This window comes from Daphnia pulex, chromosome 2 (genome assembly GCF_021134715.1).
Source record: "Daphnia pulex isolate KAP4 chromosome 2, ASM2113471v1".
Classification (NCBI taxonomy): Eukaryota; Metazoa; Arthropoda; class Branchiopoda; order Diplostraca; family Daphniidae; genus Daphnia; species Daphnia pulex.
The window spans coordinates 7,464,336-7,481,171 of record NC_060018.1 but is presented as its reverse complement, the minus strand read 5'-3'; the positions used below and the strand labels follow the sequence as shown (position 1 = coordinate 7,481,171).

The following is a 16,836-nucleotide window of genomic DNA, read 5'->3' as shown; positions in this document are numbered from 1 at the left end:
GGATGGATAGTTGAATTGGATAAGTCGTCGCTTGATAATCGTGTCATCTTGAGACCCGAGTTCGGTCCCCCATATGATCAAAATTACTATTCAAGAATTCCGCCAGGTGATAGAACAAGGTAAACTGTAACTGACGACTCGTCTTCGGACAAGGGTCAGGTTAGAAATCATTCCTGGTGAGGAAGGTGTAAAAAAGTGACACAATGGAAAGGATGGGCAATGGTTTGCATGGAACTATTGCATAGCTTAAATCTGTCTAGTCTGTGCCTGTTGATGGACAAGTATATTATATATATGACGTCCCCAGTTAAATCATGGTTAAACTGCACACACAGCTGTTCAACGGGTAAAGACATTGAACTGGGCATTCATTGGTGGAATTCCCAGTCCTTACATTTCCTCCTGTTAATTTGTATTAATACGATATCGCTTTTTGTCAATATTTTTTACTTCTTAATATACTGATGAAATATGATTAGAAGGCGTAGATTCCACAAGATTTCTAACCAAAGTATGTTTCTGGTGCGACCCAAGACCTGTAATAGACCCCTAGGCCACTAAATAAATGTTTTTGTTGCAGTGTTTGTTTCAGACGCCAATAGACAGTTTTGACTGTCGCGCCACGATAACCCTTTTCATGGCAATAGACTTAACCAACAATATTTATCGCCATCTAGTGAAGAAAATAACAGCCATTTTCGTTTTTGTGCTGGAAGCAGGAAGCCTGGAAGCTGGAACTAAACCGAAAAAGTAAGCGAAAAGTTCTCAACTATATCGAATTACGAACTGACAACTATCACTATAGGTAGCGTGCGTACGCCGCAAGGAACCCGAAGGATATATTATATTTCGAGTGTATTTTATAATAATATTATTGAGGCAAATTGTTTATGTTGAAAATGTTATGCTGTCAAGGGTCAACCCCTTAATATGAGGGGAGTTCCCGTAGGAACCCCTCATTAAGGGATTTCTTAACTATCCAGACATTGGATATTTCTATCCAACAATTTTTTTCCAAACATTGAATAAACATTTTATTCTATAAAGACTAAAGTAAATAAGTTGATAAGGACTATAAGTTAAGTTTGTTCTCCGTTGAACCTTATAAGTCGGACATAAAATGGCACCTCTCACTGCCAGGTGATACGTATACATCCGTAGGCTAATTCCTTTAAATATAAGTTTAAAGAGATTAAAACAAAAATTGCCAGAAAGCGCACCTTTTCCTTAGCCTTATCACTGTTAAACGTGCAAGGAATGGCGCCATTGATCCTTAGCTCAACCCTTTTTGTGACGTACTTTCCAAGCCATATACAATACACAGATTGATGACGGGGCGTGATAAAAACAAAAGACACTAGTAGAATTACTGGCTACCTATACCGTATATACTCTGTCTTACCTTTGGGATTTTGTAGAACTGTTTAGCCTGCTAGGTCATATCATAGGATACGGAAAGGGAGAAGACGTCCAGCCTCGCGCTCCGCGTACCAACATGTCGAGCTCATTTAATCCACTCATTTTAGAGGGGTAAGATGAACAAAGAAAAGGCTCAAACGAGTATGACGACGTCTAGTCCGGTCTAGTCGGCCCTTACTACCTGACGACCAAGATGGTTCAGCCCAGCTGTATGTGCTATACGGACGCAATATCTTCACTATCCGTATTTTTCGGTTTTTTGAAATCGCCAATCCTTTTGATGTCATATTAATCTTCAAATGTGAATTTTCATTCTCTATCTCAATTAGTGCATCAGTAATCATTTCACTGTTCTGAACGGATGTGATTTCAACGTGTACCGTCTGCTTCACCCGGGTAATGTATGATATTGATTATTATAATCAAATATGGAATACTTCCGTGGTTCTATAAATGTCCTATAAAAGATAGAGAGAAAATAAAAAAAAGAATAATAACAACAAAACAAAAAAAAAAAAAATACTTCAATCTTGTCTGGTGATTTTCTGCGCCCATGACGAACTTGGATTTTACTGTAGGCGCGTATCTGACATTCCGGCCGACCTGTCCTGAGTGCGCGCGCCAAATCATAGTCTGGCCTGAGCATGATTTCCCCCCTTCCAGGTCATTCAGTCTCCAGACAACTTCAGTTCGAATTGACAGCGTTTCAACGGGTCTGCTTTGCTTCGGCTATAAAAGTTCCGAACTCTCCTTGCAGTATGGAACATTTGAACGCTACCGATCAAAACAATACTGTGGTTCACCCCGAGCAGTTCGTTCTCTCAGCAGTAACAGTGATGAATCTTCTGGCTCAAATGGAATGGAGAGCAATCGGATTGGTTATTCTTGCGTCAATATTGGTAATATTCTTTATCATTACAATGTATAGTCATACTTTTTAAATCAAACTAATTACTATTTAAATTTGGAAAAATCAACAGGTGAGTTTAGTTGACGGTCACGGAAGATTGTTTGACCCACCATCGCGTTCTACCGCTTGGCGAGTAGGCTTCGACACACCGAAAGATTATAACGTGAGTTATAGAAATTATAATTTGGTTTTTGTTGATAGACCTATGTAATGAAAAACCAAAATTCTTTCGCTGATTTAATTAGGATGTGGAGGGATTTTGCGGCGGATTTGACGTACATTAATTCTATGCGTTTGTTTCTGACGCCAAGTTCCTAATAAATTTAAATTTAAACATCAACAGAGGCAATGGCTGGTGAACTCGGGCCGATGTGGGGTGTGCGGTGATCCATATGACGAGGTGATTAAGCCACACGAGGCTCCAGGTGGGATTTTCGCCACCGGAACAATTGTGCGCAATTACATACAAGGGCAAATTATATCCGTGACGATTCAAATAACAGCTACCCACAGAGGATTCTACGAATTTAAGCTCTGCCCAAATAACAACCCACAAAAAGATCCTACCCAAGACTGTTTCGAGAAGTTAGTTGATTATTTTTTTTCCATCCCAAATATTTCATGGCACTTGTTTTGTTTCAATCAGTAAAAATAGTATTTAGATATGATGAATAATAGTTAGAACTAAATCATTTAAAAATACGAATTAAAAAAAAATAGATACCCACTCAATTTTGTTGATGGCACGGGATTCACCACTACTAAATTCAGCCTGGAGAATCTATCTGCAGCTACCTACCAAATCCAAATTCAGTTGCCGTCCGAAGTGACGTGTAGTCAATGTGTAATCCAGGTAAATACCACAGATATCTATTAGCTACCGTTCCTTCAATATTTTGATGTTCAAACGCTCTTCCTTGTCAATCCTGACATATAGTGGACTTACGTGACGGGTAATCGATGGGGAGTTTGTCCTGATGAAACGAGCAGATTAGGCTGCGGACCACAAGAGTCCTTCCGTGCCTGTTCTGACGTAGCGATTTCCCCCATTGGAGGGTAGGCCTATATATTCAAAATTCTAATTTAAATTATTGATGATGAGGTTATTCAATCCAATTCTTCCGAAGAAATAAAAAAAAAACTACAGCTAAGTTTACTTACATTTGTTTTCAATTGGTAGATCTTCGTCTCCCACTACAATATCGACGGTTCCATTTCCAGTTACAACAACAAGACCTGTACCATCTCAAACACCTACTTCGACCACTGAAATTCATTCAACCACAACCCAAATGACAACTGCCACTACCCCAGTCCCCGTAACATCAGCGGCCGTGACTAATCCGTCAACGGTTACTCTTTTATTGACTCGACCACCATCTATTTTTACTACAACAAAACGTCCAAATCGGCCCTTAAGACCTGTACGGCCAGGCCGACCAACGCGCCCAACACGACCCACTATTAGGCCGACTACCCCTAATGGAACCAATCCGCCAGGAGTTTTTACCATGTCACCAATACTGGGTTCGTTTACTCGACCACCATTCCAACCCGTCACGCGACCTACACCTTTGCCCCCGAAACCCAAACCAACTTCTCTTAAACCTACCACCACCACTGGCAAACCTATTCCAGCTCCAGCCTCGGTTGGAAACGGAGAATGTACAAACTACATTCCTGTCTCTTCGCAAAACACCATGTCCGGAATGACAGCCTGGTGTAATAACAACTGTCGGCTCGGCTATTGTCCTTCGGATTTCTGCAAATGCTCTGAATAATTATGAATGATCAATTTTTGTTTTTCCAATGAAGCAGTTGTACTTTTTTTTTTTAAATTTGTGTACAAAACGTTAAATATAAAATATTGTGATTCTTAGATTACTCTACACCAGAGCTATCATGATATATGATATTCTATAACTCTCTCTACTATAATTAAAGTTAGTTCGAAGGATCGCGGTCTCGCAGGTCAAGGAAAATAGCCAAAAGAGCCTGCGTCTGTGCTCGGTGAGTTATTGCACTAGCGCCACCAGATTCAAGGGAGTAATAGCTAAAAGATTTTACATAAGAAAACAAAACAATCAGAGACCAGTCTTCCTTAAACAAAATCAGGTACAGCATGCAGAATAACAGCTTCATTATAAGATTTCTTTTATTCATTAAAAATAACTTCAATTTACTCAGTTATAGTCATTCACAGTTTAGTCTGCTGACGAGGAACAATTTTTGTACCCAATTTTTTTTATAGACCAAGAATATCACTGAAGGATTCATGTACATTTGTGATCCCTTTCCAATGCCATATGAAGTTTCATTTCTATAAACCATAATTACCAAACCAAGAAATGGCTGGAAGAAGTCGTTTACAAAAGGAGGTATTACATCTGTACAGAGACTTATTATTTGCAGCCAAAGGAAAACCAGGATTTGAACAAACTATAAGGCAAGAATTTCGTCAACATGCAGCAATCCCCAGAAGTGACACTTTAAGAATTGAGTTTCTTTTGAGGAAAGGGCACAGGAAACTTGAAATGATTAAAGATCCTCATATTTCAGGAATGGGTCACTTTGTGGATAAAACTTGAACTTGAAACCTATTTGTGTACAGTCATGCTAAATTGTATAACACAATGTAATCAACATCTTGATAATTGATGCCTAATATAGTTAAATTACTTAACTCAGTCTAGTAATTCTATCTGTATTGTCTGTATACTATTTGTTGGGTCTGTTGGGGACAATTTATTGTTGAGATTTATCCCTGCTGCACAAGTTTGTGGCAGTTAGAAAAAAAAAAAATTTTTTTGACACTTGGCAGACGAATTTACTAAGTCGCATATTTTTTTTAGAAGTCCATCGTTTAGTAACACCCCCAATAATCAGTAGCATGGTTAGTCTGCTGTTAGTAATGTTGTTTTGATTCGCGAAATGAACTAAAAAAATCACAATGAAAATTTCAGTTGTAAGTCAAAATTTTCACAGATCTGTGAATGTATGGTCTGTTGGTTTCCTCAAATATCAAACAGCTTATCATATTCAACAGTATTTAGCCAACCTCCAATCCCAAAGGTTAAATAAAGAAAAAACATTAGATGGAACAATAATAATAGTGGAACATTCACCAGGTATATGAAAATGATAAGTGTAAATGTTGAAATCTTACATCTGTAAAATATATAGCTTGATGTTTAGTATACACAACTGGTATAAGAACACAGGGTTATTCTGAATCAGAAGAAAGAAGATTAAAGACTCTAGGTGCAGAATTTTACAGAACTAATCGTGGAGGTCTGATTACATTTCATGGACCTGGTCAGCTTGTTGTCTATCCAATATTAGACTTAAAAAGCTTCAATAAAAGCATGAAATGGTATATTTGCAAGTTGGAAAAAACTGTCATAGAAGTGTGTAAATCATTTGGAGTGGAGGCTGAGCGATCATCAGATACAGGAGTCTGGGTGAAAGACAACAAAATCTGTGCAATAGGTATTTCAGATTCAAATTCAAATGTGTGCACTAATCTCCTAATCTACCTTTCTCAAAATCTGCAGGAGTTCATGGCAGCCGATACATCACAACCCATGGCATAGCATTGAATATTAACAATGATCTATCATGGTTTTCTCATATAGTGCCTTGTGGAATACCTGACAAAGGAGTCACTACATTGTCTCAAGAACTGAGAAAGCCATTAACCATTACAGATGTTATATACCCTTTTTTGCAATCTTTCTCGCATGAGTTTGAATGTGACATGAAAATGCTATCACATGAGGTTCGGAAAGATGTCGTAAATCATCTTAAAAAAGAAAATTTAACAAGCGATATAACTGAAGCGCAGTTATTACGAAATAATGATTTAAAATTGAAGTAATTAGATCAAATACATTTTAAAGTCGAACTGTTACAATGGTAAAAATTAAATTTTTAGTCAATAAATAAATAAAAAACAAACACGTCAAAAATTCTGCACACACAATCATTTTCGCGGGCAAGATATTTGAATTTTAGCATCCAAAAGCTTGTAGTGACATCTATGTTTACCTCAATAATAACAACAATTTTGCCAGTCGTCTGCTTGTGACATTGCACCGCGAACGTACACTACGGGGGAAATTAATTAAAATGTTTGCAGCTTACTCCGTAAAAGATGATAGTAAGCCATCCGAGTCCAAAAAGACTGAAGAAACGATCAGTTGGTTGAAGAATGAAAGTTTTCAACAAAGTATTATCCCAAAAACGTCAGTTGCTGCAAGCGTTGGAATCCAGTCACAAAATTCAGGTTTGTTGAATGCAGAACAGAGACAGAGTTATAATCATTTGGGGTTGAAAACCCCCACTTCTACTTGTACAACTACACAAGAAAGTCCAACAACAGCAGATGCAGAAGTTATAACAACGAGCAAGGAATATAAAAAAAGTTCTGAAAGGAGAAAAAAGAAAAAGAAAGATGAAAAACATCGAAGTAAAGTTGAAAAGAAGTTAAAAAAAAAGAAGAAATCAATCATTTCCAACATCCCACCTGAACCGGAATTATCCAGTATTGGCAGAAAATCAATTTTTTCTGGTGGTTTGCAATTGAAACTTGAAGAATCCTTCTACAAAGATGTGAAAGGATGTAAAGACAATTTTGCTTTCCCAAATATGTATTTTAAAAATGTTGCCAGGTAAAATATTTTATATTTTATTCCAAAGGATATTAATTTAACAACTTGCTTATCACTTTCTTATAGGCATCATCAAATGAGAGGAATATTAGGTGCTCACAATTCATCATTAAAACCTTATCTGAAAAAGCCTAAACCTCTACGATACTTTGGAAAGAAGAGTCTGAGAAGATTGGCAAAAATTACCAACCTTGTACAACCTGTACAACCACAACCTAGTGAAACAAATCCTTTCGGAATTTACGATTCCAGCACTGTCTTGTACATCCAAGGCAATCATATTGCAAATCCGGATGAGCCACCTGTAAAAACAAAAGAATTTGAAATCTCTCGTCAAACAGCATTGTTCAATGAGAAACTTAGAGAAAACCCTCATGACATTGATTTATGGCTTTCCTTTATTGAACATCAAAACATAGCTTCCTTATCAATGACTGAAGAAAATGCTGATGATGGCAAAAATCAACATAAAAGTCACGGGAGAAGTCTTCACCCAAGAGCCTTATTGGAACGAAAGGTTGCAATTTTGGATAAAGCGATTGAGCAGAATCCAAAGAGTACAAAATTACTCACAGCGCGTTTGAATATTGCTGCTGAATATTGGGATAGCTCTGCCTTGCATCAAGAATGGCGTAATGTTCTTTTCGTCAATCCCATGTCAATCGAACTGTGGAAAGAGTACCTGAATTTTATAGAAAACAGTTTTGAAGGATTCAGTGTTTCTCAGGTTTTGAAAACGTATGCATCGTGTTTTCAAAAACTCGTGCAAATGCAACAACCATCTTTTGCCTCTCATCAACGTCCAACGAATTTGGAAGACTTCATGATAGGTAAGTGAATTAATTCAAAATGTTAAATTTTCTAAAATAAAAAAAATTCTCTACTACATGTTTCAATTAGATATTGGTATGCGTCTGTGCTCATTTCTTCGGCAGTGCGGTTGGACAGAGAAGTCAGTTTCGCTTTCTCAAGCACTTTTAGAGTTGTGCTTTAAACGACCTGATGATCTTTCGCTATCATTTATTTGGCTTAAGGCCTTATGGGAAAGTCATGTTCCTAGAACTGGTGAAGTGAACTGCAATTCCGGTGCTCAAATGACTGAACGACAACCTATTCGCGCTGTCCATGGAATAGATGGTATTAATTAAAATATCTTCTTTATTTTCTTATGGACAAATTTTGCTTACAGTTTGTGATGATTTTCATTTTTTTTTAGCACTAGAAGACGAAGACGCGATTATCAACTCCGGTCAATCTTTCCCAGTTGTGTGGCATAAAATGGAGTACTTACGATCCCATCAACATTTTCAAGCTTGCTCAAATAGTAGCGACTGTGACGATGAGGATCGCTTTGTTTCGTTCGCTGATCTCTCTCAATACCTTTTCGTATGCGAAAAAAAGGATCGCCTCCAGTTTCGACTAGTAGTGGGATGCCTCGTATCCCTTGGCGTACCTCTTCTACCGGCTAGCCAGGCTCAACTCTTTTGGGCTCCTCTGGTCCACGAAGATAACCTTCTGCAGTTGCTTGCGAATGTTCCAAAAGTTGCATCATTGTCTAGTTCTCTGCCAGACATATTTAACAGCATTTCTTACCTGACATTCGTTCGTCGCGTCGTTCTGCAGTGCTATAGTATGTTGACACCACCTCATCAATTGGAATTAGCTCTGTGGTGGTTGGATGTAGAGAGAGTTCGGATACGCGCCATCGTTCGATCGTCGAAGCAAAGTGACATCAATCGGAGCTGGAAGGAGACTAAGTGCTGGATCAAAGCTTTTTTAAAAAACATTCCTAGTACTGATTCTGCATCTACTGTTTTGCTCTATAACGGATACGCTGCAGTGGAACGTGAAGTTGGAAACGAAGAAGAATACCAAAAGATTTTGGGTCAACTCTTGCAAATGTATTCCGCTAATCCCTTGGTTATGGATCAACAACAGTCGAAAACAGGATTCAGAGCTGCTTTGATCCGAACGTGGTTTTCTTACTCGCGTTCCTTTTTGCAGAGTAAAAATCGCCAGCAGCCTAATCACTCCTCAGCTTTGGCGCAATTAGTTGCTCTTGGAGCGGGTGTATCATTCTCTCCACATGGTACACCTCCCACTCCTGCAATTCTTTTAAAGGCCAAAAGAAAATACCACGCCATGCTTCAGGATTTCTCTTCATCTGCAATTGAATGTGACGTTTCAAGTTTTGACGTCGAAACTCCCTTTTTTAATAGCCCAGACGAATTCATCGAGCTTCTACGGTGTTACTCGTATTTTTTATCCCTTTCGGAGGGTTGCCTACCTGCTTTTCAAATGGTCCAACAATGGTTAGAAACTTCTCAAAAAAGCGATTTCTATTTTACTACGGAGAATCGATACAATATTGCATTTCTCAGGTGAATTTTTAAAATGTCCTTTTTTTACAAGCGAAATTTTTCTCTTAAACCTTGTATTCGCAGATACCATATCCGTCGGGAGTCTGCTTACGTCACTTTACTTGACCTGTTGTCGGCGTGCCGAGAATGGGTGAAGGATTTTCAACCAAGATTATTTCATGATACACTTTGCACTGCACTAGCGGAGTATCCAGACAGTATGCAACTGTTAGCCGTTTTGATTGACTCTGAGGTATTATTTTGATATGTTTAGAATTTTCTTTTGATAAATATCAATTACTTATATTTTCAGGAGCGATGCAGCATGTTTAGTGGTTTGTGGAATAGTCTTACAATGCGTGCCAAAGATGCAAAAAATAAGTCTAGTTACAGAGCAGCGCTGGCCGCTTGTCTAGCTCTTGCTAATAGGGAGGAAGCCATTAAAAAAGGAGAAGAAACAACTTTCAAAGAATGGGCAAGTGACGCTGGAGGAATCGCTACGCTGCATTTAGGTTACCGACGAAAGCTGGAGCATCTCACAGAATACTGTGTTACACAATGTTCTGCGCGCCATGTAGCTTTGATGTGGAGAATTCTGATGCATAGCGCACACCTGACAGGTGATTCTCGGAAATGTAAAGATCTGTTTTATCGGGCCTTTCGAGATTGTCCTGTGTCTAAGGTAGTTATCGCGTCCAATTCAAAATGATGATCAATATTTATTTATTTATTTATCTTTTTTTTTTGTTAGAGCATTTGTATGGATGTAGTGGAATATGTCCCAGCTTCCATAAGGGAAGTTGCAAAATTAATGGCAGAAAAAGATTTGCGTCTTAGAGTACCCCTGGAAGAATTGGATGTATTGCTTGAAACCGAAAATGAGGAGATTTTCGATGAACTTCAACAAGATCCCGATATCAAAGATATTCCATTTGATGACGCCAAAGCAAGCCCCGAAGAAAATATTGAGTCAATGACGAGTGAAAGTGAGAACGATTTCAGCAATGATTCAAGCGAGACATAAAACTTATGTTGATGTCAATATCAGTGTTTTTTCTTTTAAATAAAAGTCGCTGATTCCAAAAACATATTTGGATTTAAAAAGAAAACTTTGTTTATTTTTTCTTCTCCTTTTCTCTTTATTAGTTATCCCTTCAGTCTTACTTGAGGTATATACTGTAGGTCCTTATTATGTGAAGAAGTAGTATCTCTCGGAGGTATAACTTTTCATTGCAATATCGTCGGAGGGTCTCTTCTAGAATTTTTCTATGTTCCAATTAATTATTATTACATATTTTTTAATTATTTTTCCCAAAGCCGGACGAGGACTTCATCTGTTTTTCCCTTCTACTCCTTGATTAAACCCAAGAGGTGAAGGTTTTTACGTGTACAGTCAGTCTAATTAGTATATCGTTTTACATTTCAGTGCAAATACACAATTATCAAATTATGGAATGCATAACAGAAAATTTTTCCAAACGAAAAAAAAAAAATCAGAATAAAAAGAGCAGGCCTTCACCAGCATGGGCAAAAATACGTAAACGTACGTGATGAGAAAACAGAGAAATTGTTTACAACACATCAGATTCGAATTACACGCGCTTCAAAATTATTCCGCATATAAATTAATTGGTTACAAAATGAAATTATTGTTTTAGCAACATACAACAAAAGTTTGGGATTCTGGAAATAATCTTGCAATAAACGAGGTCTTGAACTGATAAAAAACTCACTCGAATCAATAAAGTAATTTGTGTGATAGTGACTGAAGGTACAAGTATGTATAATAAATCTTTTCCAATGAAGCCAGTCTCATCATCAGTTGTGTGCAGCACGTTTTCCAGACATATAGCTTATCCATCTTTCAGCAACATTGGTGAGAATAGGGTCCGAGTCAATTGTACTTAACAGAAGTAATTGGTTTATGTGTGTAGAGTGATAGTCCCATCGCGCTATATTGGGTGCGAGACCAAGAGTGAAATGACGAAGGTCGTAAACTGTACCAGATCCTGTGTCAAAAAGAGGTAGTAACTTCTTGAGCGAATGCATTCCTTGATCAAAAAGAAGCTGAGCATCGCCGACTTGATTGGGTGGAGCAAGAGAAACCACATCGTACAGACCAATCAGTGAGTAGATGAAACCATTCAGGACGAAGGATGGAGGTACGGCTGTATAAAGAATACGCACGATATAAATAATTTTTTCGAAACCTTGGAATTGGATTTGTGAAAAATTTACTCACTTGGATATTCTTCATACCACGGATACTGATTCATGAAGTAAGCACGTACACCTCCTTCAGTGCTCGATTTACTGAATGGTTGCATTCCTTTAAGTGCAGCTTCGAGATAGTGAGGTTTGCCTATAACAGAATATGGGAGAATTAGTTTAAATCTGGATTTCTTACTGCATGACCATCAAAATTTACCTGATCGATAAAAAGCTCGCATTAAAAGTGACATAGCTTGACCTTGTCCCATAGCAGAATACCAACCGGGATCGAGATCCGCCCGTCCTGACGCTATCTTCCGTTTGACCCCCTAGTGACAAAACGTAGACAAAGTATTACTTCAAAGCTTAAAATGTTTATAAAATAAAAGTGTTTACAATAGGCCATCCACCGCTTGAGTCTTGATGAACGACAAGCCAATCAGCGGAAGAATAAAACATGTCCATGTGATTGCTGGAAGCAAGAGTTAAGTTGTCTAGCTGCCCATTGCCCTTCAACAGCAAATGATGAACACGTAATTTTGTTCTAGACAATTTTTTCCCTCTAAAAAGAAAGACAAATTTGTTGTAATTTTTTCCACCCGGAACATTTACTTATTTCTGTTTCCAAATATACCTTCCTGAAAGGACGTGACCTTTCACCAAATCTATGTGAAGATCCCGGGTCAATCTGTTCCAGCTTTGACAATTGCCCATTCCATATATGGTAGAATAACTTCCACCTGATTCAAGGAAAGTATAAATTATTTGTCCGTAAAAACAAATCTGGGGAAAATGCCTTACTTGCGTTATGGGCTTCCACAAGAACTGAAGAACAAGTAAAGGAAACGGGAAATGTTTGTGACCGATCACGATCCTCTAAAAAAAGAGTCAGGGAGCCGTTCATACTTAAGAACCGCAAATCAAAACTCAGCACCAAATCGGTCCCTTGCTTTAATCTTAATGATATACCAGCACTATCTAAAATTCAAAACAAATATTGATAATTTGTGGAAAGAAATGAAGAAAATTTAAAAATAAAACCCTACCTCGGCTATTGAATTCTAAAACATGAGTTAATTTTGCGCTGTCATAGTTTCTTCTTATGTATGCTCCTTTCGGGACTTGCCACTTGGCAGTAAACGTATTTCCATCTTCCAAGACTTTCCTTTTTGGAGGGGGTTCACTGAGATTTTTGCTGTAATGGGAGAGACCGTATTGGGCCACTTGTACTGCATCACAAAAGTTTTTAAATTATTTTAAGATTTTTTAGTTTTTACTATTTCTCAAAATCTCGGAAAGAAAATCTTACCTGGATAATAATATCCACTGGCTTCCCACTGTGTTGAAACAGGGACTCCTGTAAAAAAAAAAGCAATATAAGAGTTGACCTGAAAAATAATGAGAGAAAACTTAAAGAATAATAAATGTATGGGTCAGTTACCTTCTGTGGCTGAAATACATTTAACGCGATCACGAACTTCAACATTACTGAAACATTCGTATAAATATTGTTAGTTCAAGAAAATAGATTTCAAGTAAAACTTTAAAAGTTAAGACTTACTAGTTACTAAAATACATGAACATTCCTGATGCATTGTATGGTGTGGTTGGTTTAAAAACTTTAGAATATGAGTGTGACCATTCAAATTGTTCATGACCCTTGGACTTGGTCAACTTCCCATAGACTTCATAGTACTTCTCAAGAAATGAGAAAGGAATAAATACTTCTCTTCCTTCTTTTCGGCATGAAATGTGGTACATTCCATTTATGGAACAATCAAGTTCTTCATAAATCTTGCCTCTTGATTCTGTTAAAGATGGCTCTTCTAACCTTTGAATAAAACTTGGATGGCTGGAGACTGGATGCCCACAATTAAAAGTGTAAGTGATCAAGGTGAATGATACTATAGCTATCAGAAGAAGCAATAGAAGCTTCAAATTGAGGCGAGCCATTTTGTTTCAAAACAAACTGCAACCCATATCTATTAGCAAATATTACTTCATCATCATGGAGTGGAAGTTAAGAAATGTAAGATCCATCTTAAATAAGAAATTATTAATACATGAGATTAACATACAATCCTTTGTAATGGGTGTGTATTTACCTCAAACAGATGCGAAAATTTCATCCAAAAACGTCAGTGATCATGTCTCAGGATAAACGGACAAAAACATGGTAGTTTTTGTCAGGGATGTATCCCTGATCGGACGTTTGTCAAGCGGTGTAAACATTCAAAGGCCATTGCGTGGAGAAACACCTATATTTCTTTTAATTTGGCCACAGTAAATTAAAACATGGTGTTTCGCATAATTTTCACTTCTTCAGCGGAAAGAAAAAAACACAAACAAAAAAGAGCATCGTTCTTAGAGCAGCTTTCTGCTGAGGAACCCCTTTCTTGCCGATACCGCCGATGCAAGAAATTGCAGTGATTTATTTTCCAATGAAGCTTTTTCGTATTGAAACTATTTTTAAAATTTGCTATATTTCAAATATTTCTGGAAGAAAATAACATTTGATTTTCTATGTTTTAATTTTCTGTTTTTTTGTGCCATCAGAGCCGGTCAAAATTCCAACTTGACAACGCCATAAAAACTAGCAGACGTTAGTGCAACTTTTCTCGCCGTACCGCATTATTTACCTTTTTTACTTGACTACTCACACACACATACAGCTAGTCAGCTATGGCACTAATACGAAGCAACTTCTTTACAAATCGAATTTTAGTATGAATTCTATGATAACATATTTTTTTAAATGTTTTAATTGTTTATCTTGTCTCTGTAGTTTCGTTCAGTTGTATGGTTGCAGTCTCGAGGAAAACGTGACGATGTTCCTGAGGTAAACACTGTATCAGAATTCCATGCTTCAAGCAAACAAGAAGAAAAAGGCAAAGTTTATGACAAACAACCATTTAAATTTATGTGTGAGAAGGGTAAATCTTACATGTGGTGTGCTTGTGGTCATAGTAAAACACAGGTAATATACTGAGGCACAAATTTGAATCAAAACTAAACTATACTATATTGAATTTCTGTAGCCCTTTTGTGATGGGACACACAGGAGCCCATTTCTTAAGATCAAATTAAGGCCAGTTAGGTTCGTCCCTGAAGAAACTAAAGAGTATTGGTTTTGCAATTGCAAGCAAACCAATAGTCGTCCATTTTGTGATGGATCTCACAGAAATGAATGATAATTTTTTTATTGATAGACGAGTTTACTTTTTTCTGTTGCCCATCCTACAGCTTATGAATGCTAGATAAAAATACAGTTGGTATAGAACATTGAGTGAATTTATGTTGTAAAATACTCTGCATCTTTTTAGCTGGGGCTCAACAAATGGCCATTTATTAGAATCAATTTAACAATATCTCAGACAGCTTGAAGTTTATTCTAAATTTCAACTTTAAATCTAAGTAAGAAAATTAACACTGGGCATTCTGAGCGAAATTTAGATAATTTCCATAATTCTCTAAACGTATGAATTTCGATGATGATTGTATGTCACGAATATGACATTAGATATGCGCATTATGTACTAGCGTAATTGTTTATCGACTTATGGAAAATTGCAGTTTATTATTTTTTATTTGAATTGCTTCATATTATTTTTGGTTAGGAATGTTAACAGTTTTGCTATTTAATTTTACGAGAATTTATCACAGTAAGGATCTTTTTGATCCCTTCAGCTCGGTAAATAACTGTGGTTCAGACTAATGGGGAGCGGGTGAAAGCGCCCATGGGAAAACCGGAAAAAAGAATTATAAGACGTCTATCGAAGGACTAACACAAAAAATCGTAATTTTTACGAGCACATAAGAAATTACGAAATTAATGTAGCAATTTGTTATATTGTAACACATAATCCAATAATAATAGTTTGAAAATTTGTACGAAAAAACAAAATATTTTTCCGTTTTAACCAGCAATGAAACATTCTGTTTTATAGCTTGTACTTAAAGCTTGTTATAAATTATTCCACATCGGTATCAACCATCAAGACAAATGACATTCCGAGCAAGGAGGTCTGTGCAGGAAATAATTCACTGCTACATGAGCACACTGCAAACCTCCGCGTCGCCCTGGCAACGCTAAGCCAAACAAACCACATTTCTAGAATACCAGCAACCCAGTTTTTTAATTGTGGCGCGTAAGTGAACAAGATTAAAATGGCAGTTCGAGTTCTTGGTTTCGATGTCGGATTGGGTGTTTTTTTAATCACATTTCTCTGGTTTGTCGCTTTGATTTTGATTGTAATCTTTTATCGAATCCAAACCATCCTTTCGTTAGTCTTTACCTGCTTGGCAGCCGTTCTGACTGCTATATTTTTGGCTCTGCCACGAGCCGATCAGAAAGAACACGATGGCCATCCTCTTATTAACACAATTAGCGCTTCCCAGTTAGAAGTGGTGAGTTGACTATTCATTTGAAATATACGTAGGCCTAAATGACGTAATTAATCTCTATACTTAAAACATAGTTTTGAATTGCAGTATATTTACACAAATTCCATGTTAGACAAATGTTGAGACATTCTATGAAATTTTGTATTCATAACAAAATTATGTTTATTGTTTTATAGATTGACTCAGTCTTCTTAGGCAGAATGATGATTTTGAGTGCTTTAACTGTGAGTACTTTATTGGGAGTATCCCTCCTGTTTTATTTGGAAGTGGTTCAGCAAAACAGGAAAACTGTGGCAGGATGTCCAATCCAACAAGAAGTTTCAACAAGCAAAGAGGAGCTGATAGAAAATATCCGTTAATAAATTATCACGCAATATTTATGAATTTTTTGTGTAACGAAATGTATGCAAATATAAAACATGTTTAATTTCTTTTTCATCTTTTCTTTTTACGTTTTGTCTTGATATATTTTGGCACTAGGATAATGATTAATCGAGGGTCTTTGACCGTAACGATCTCGAATTCAATGAACCAAACTCACCATCATGGTCTTTAATAATTGATTAGAGAAACATTTATCACTTCAATGAAGACGATGATGCGAAACGGCTGCCATTATGTTGCCATTTTCCTTACGGACAGAAAATGAATGAAATAAAAGATAACAGTGTTTGTTGGACGGCTGTTTCTGTAGCGGGTGTGTTGAGAATTTAGAGATGCTAATAGTATGATCATTCTAGACCATCATAAAATACACAGAAGTTGTCGTCCTTGAACGCGTACCAGGCGTATAAATTAAAAATAAAATTGCATTGCTTTATATAGCAGTTCGGTTGTTTCCTCATCCAAAAACTCGTCTGAC

At 37.0% G+C, this 16,836-nt stretch overlaps 6 protein-coding genes and 1 long non-coding RNA gene across 9 annotated transcripts; 5 read left to right on the top strand and 2 right to left on the bottom strand.

The window, feature by feature from the left end:
- Window positions 1-1,800: 1,800 nt before the first annotated feature.
- Window positions 1,801-3,627, bottom strand: LOC124188291. Its single transcript, XR_006872267.1, has 3 exons — window positions 3,491-3,627; window positions 1,943-3,391; window positions 1,801-1,877 (listed from the first exon to the last, which is right to left on the bottom strand). It is a non-coding gene; the product is annotated as an uncharacterized LOC124188291 (long non-coding RNA).
- Window positions 2,064-4,208, top strand: LOC124188286. Of its 2 annotated transcripts, XM_046580809.1 has the most exons (7): window positions 2,064-2,318; window positions 2,400-2,492; window positions 2,575-2,604; window positions 2,673-2,914; window positions 3,050-3,182; window positions 3,267-3,385; window positions 3,510-4,139. In XM_046580809.1, the coding sequence occupies exons 1-7, from the start codon at window positions 2,064-2,066 to the stop codon at window positions 4,108-4,110; spliced, it is 1,473 nt and encodes a 490-aa protein (XP_046436765.1). In that variant the 3' UTR covers window positions 4,111-4,139. The 2 variants fall into 2 exon arrangements, with proteins under 2 accessions (XP_046436765.1, XP_046436766.1); XM_046580810.1 differs by lacking the exon at window positions 2,575-2,604 and having other exon boundaries at window positions 3,510-4,208.
- A 973-nt stretch (window positions 4,209-5,181) lies between these two features.
- LOC124188288 (putative lipoyltransferase 2, mitochondrial) lies at window positions 5,182-6,239 on the top strand. Its single transcript, XM_046580811.1, has 3 exons — window positions 5,182-5,457; window positions 5,525-5,818; window positions 5,884-6,239. Exons 1-3 carry the CDS (start codon window positions 5,280-5,282, stop codon window positions 6,204-6,206), a joined length of 795 nt encoding a protein of 264 aa, XP_046436767.1. The 5' UTR covers window positions 5,182-5,279; the 3' UTR covers window positions 6,207-6,239.
- A 147-nt stretch (window positions 6,240-6,386) lies between these two features.
- LOC124188284 (nuclear exosome regulator NRDE2-like) lies at window positions 6,387-10,468 on the top strand. Of its 2 annotated transcripts, none has more exons than XM_046580807.1 (7): window positions 6,387-6,999; window positions 7,066-7,829; window positions 7,900-8,136; window positions 8,216-9,380; window positions 9,444-9,612; window positions 9,673-10,044; window positions 10,113-10,309. In XM_046580807.1, exons 1-7 carry the CDS (start codon window positions 6,458-6,460, stop codon window positions 10,194-10,196), a joined length of 3,333 nt encoding a protein of 1,110 aa, XP_046436763.1. In that variant the 5' UTR covers window positions 6,387-6,457; the 3' UTR covers window positions 10,197-10,309. The 2 variants fall into 2 exon arrangements, with proteins under 2 accessions (XP_046436763.1, XP_046436762.1); XM_046580806.1 differs by having other exon boundaries at window positions 6,388-6,999; window positions 9,673-10,041; window positions 10,111-10,468.
- A 269-nt stretch (window positions 10,469-10,737) lies between these two features.
- On the bottom strand, window positions 10,738-13,968 carry LOC124188285 (D-glucuronyl C5-epimerase B-like). The gene is made up of 11 exons (XM_046580808.1): window positions 13,676-13,968; window positions 13,132-13,610; window positions 13,012-13,058; window positions 12,880-12,927; window positions 12,617-12,799; window positions 12,372-12,548; window positions 12,205-12,310; window positions 11,967-12,132; window positions 11,788-11,899; window positions 11,602-11,721; window positions 10,738-11,527 (listed from the first exon to the last, which is right to left on the bottom strand). Exons 2-11 carry the CDS (start codon window positions 13,521-13,523, stop codon window positions 11,178-11,180), a joined length of 1,701 nt encoding a protein of 566 aa, XP_046436764.1. The 5' UTR covers window positions 13,524-13,610; window positions 13,676-13,968; the 3' UTR covers window positions 10,738-11,177.
- Window positions 13,969-14,126: 158 nt separating this feature from the next.
- On the top strand, window positions 14,127-14,856 carry LOC124188290 (CDGSH iron-sulfur domain-containing protein 3, mitochondrial-like). The gene is made up of 3 exons (XM_046580814.1): window positions 14,127-14,294; window positions 14,356-14,547; window positions 14,609-14,856. The coding sequence occupies exons 1-3, from the start codon at window positions 14,253-14,255 to the stop codon at window positions 14,759-14,761; spliced, it is 387 nt and encodes a 128-aa protein (XP_046436770.1). The 5' UTR covers window positions 14,127-14,252; the 3' UTR covers window positions 14,762-14,856.
- A 122-nt stretch (window positions 14,857-14,978) lies between these two features.
- On the top strand, window positions 14,979-16,408 carry LOC124188289 (transmembrane protein 218-like). The gene is made up of 2 exons (XM_046580812.1): window positions 14,979-15,977; window positions 16,151-16,408. The coding sequence occupies exons 1-2, from the start codon at window positions 15,738-15,740 to the stop codon at window positions 16,331-16,333; spliced, it is 423 nt and encodes a 140-aa protein (XP_046436768.1). The 5' UTR covers window positions 14,979-15,737; the 3' UTR covers window positions 16,334-16,408.
- The last annotated feature ends 428 nt before the right edge of the window (window positions 16,409-16,836 follow it).

Excerpts from the sequence above, each read along its gene's own strand:
- LOC124188290 (XM_046580814.1), top strand. The coding sequence starts at position 14,253 with ATGGCACTAATACGAAGCAACTTCTTTACAAATCGAATTTTA. Across the intron at positions 14,295-14,355 it reads TCTTTACAAATCGAATTTTA|TTTCGTTCAGTTGTATGGTT; the intron begins GTATGAATTCTA and ends TTGTCTCTGTAG. Across the intron at positions 14,548-14,608 it reads GTGGTCATAGTAAAACACAG|CCCTTTTGTGATGGGACACA; the intron begins GTAATATACTGA and ends GAATTTCTGTAG.
- LOC124188288 (XM_046580811.1), top strand. The coding sequence starts at position 5,280 with ATGAAAATTTCAGTTGTAAGTCAAAATTTTCACAGATCTGTGAATGTA. Across the intron at positions 5,458-5,524 it reads AATAGTGGAACATTCACCAG|TATACACAACTGGTATAAGA; the intron begins GTATATGAAAAT and ends CTTGATGTTTAG. Across the intron at positions 5,819-5,883 it reads CAACAAAATCTGTGCAATAG|GAGTTCATGGCAGCCGATAC; the intron begins GTATTTCAGATT and ends CAAAATCTGCAG.
- LOC124188284 (XM_046580806.1), top strand. The coding sequence starts at position 6,458 with ATGTTTGCAGCTTACTCCGTAAAAGATGATAGTAAGCCATCCGAGTCC. Across the intron at positions 7,830-7,899 it reads TTTGGAAGACTTCATGATAG|ATATTGGTATGCGTCTGTGC; the intron begins GTAAGTGAATTA and ends TGTTTCAATTAG. Across the intron at positions 9,613-9,672 it reads CCGTTTTGATTGACTCTGAG|GAGCGATGCAGCATGTTTAG; the intron begins GTATTATTTTGA and ends TTATATTTTCAG.
- LOC124188289 (XM_046580812.1), top strand. The coding sequence starts at position 15,738 with ATGGCAGTTCGAGTTCTTGGTTTCGATGTCGGATTGGGTGTTTTTTTA. Across the intron at positions 15,978-16,150 it reads GCGCTTCCCAGTTAGAAGTG|ATTGACTCAGTCTTCTTAGG; the intron begins GTGAGTTGACTA and ends ATTGTTTTATAG.
- LOC124188286 (XM_046580809.1), top strand. The coding sequence starts at position 2,064 with ATGATTTCCCCCCTTCCAGGTCATTCAGTCTCCAGACAACTTCAGTTC. Across the intron at positions 2,319-2,399 it reads TTATTCTTGCGTCAATATTG|GTGAGTTTAGTTGACGGTCA; the intron begins GTAATATTCTTT and ends AAAAATCAACAG. Across the intron at positions 2,605-2,672 it reads GATTTTGCGGCGGATTTGAC|AGGCAATGGCTGGTGAACTC; the intron begins GTACATTAATTC and ends AAACATCAACAG.
- LOC124188285 (XM_046580808.1), bottom strand. The coding sequence starts at position 13,523 with ATGGCTCGCCTCAATTTGAAGCTTCTATTGCTTCTTCTGATAGCTATA. Across the intron at positions 12,549-12,616 it reads TTTAGAATTCAATAGCCGAG|ATAGTGCTGGTATATCATTA; the intron begins GTAGGGTTTTAT and ends TTTGAATTTTAG. Across the intron at positions 11,722-11,787 it reads GCGAGCTTTTTATCGATCAG|GCAAACCTCACTATCTCGAA; the intron begins GTAAATTTTGAT and ends ATTCTGTTATAG.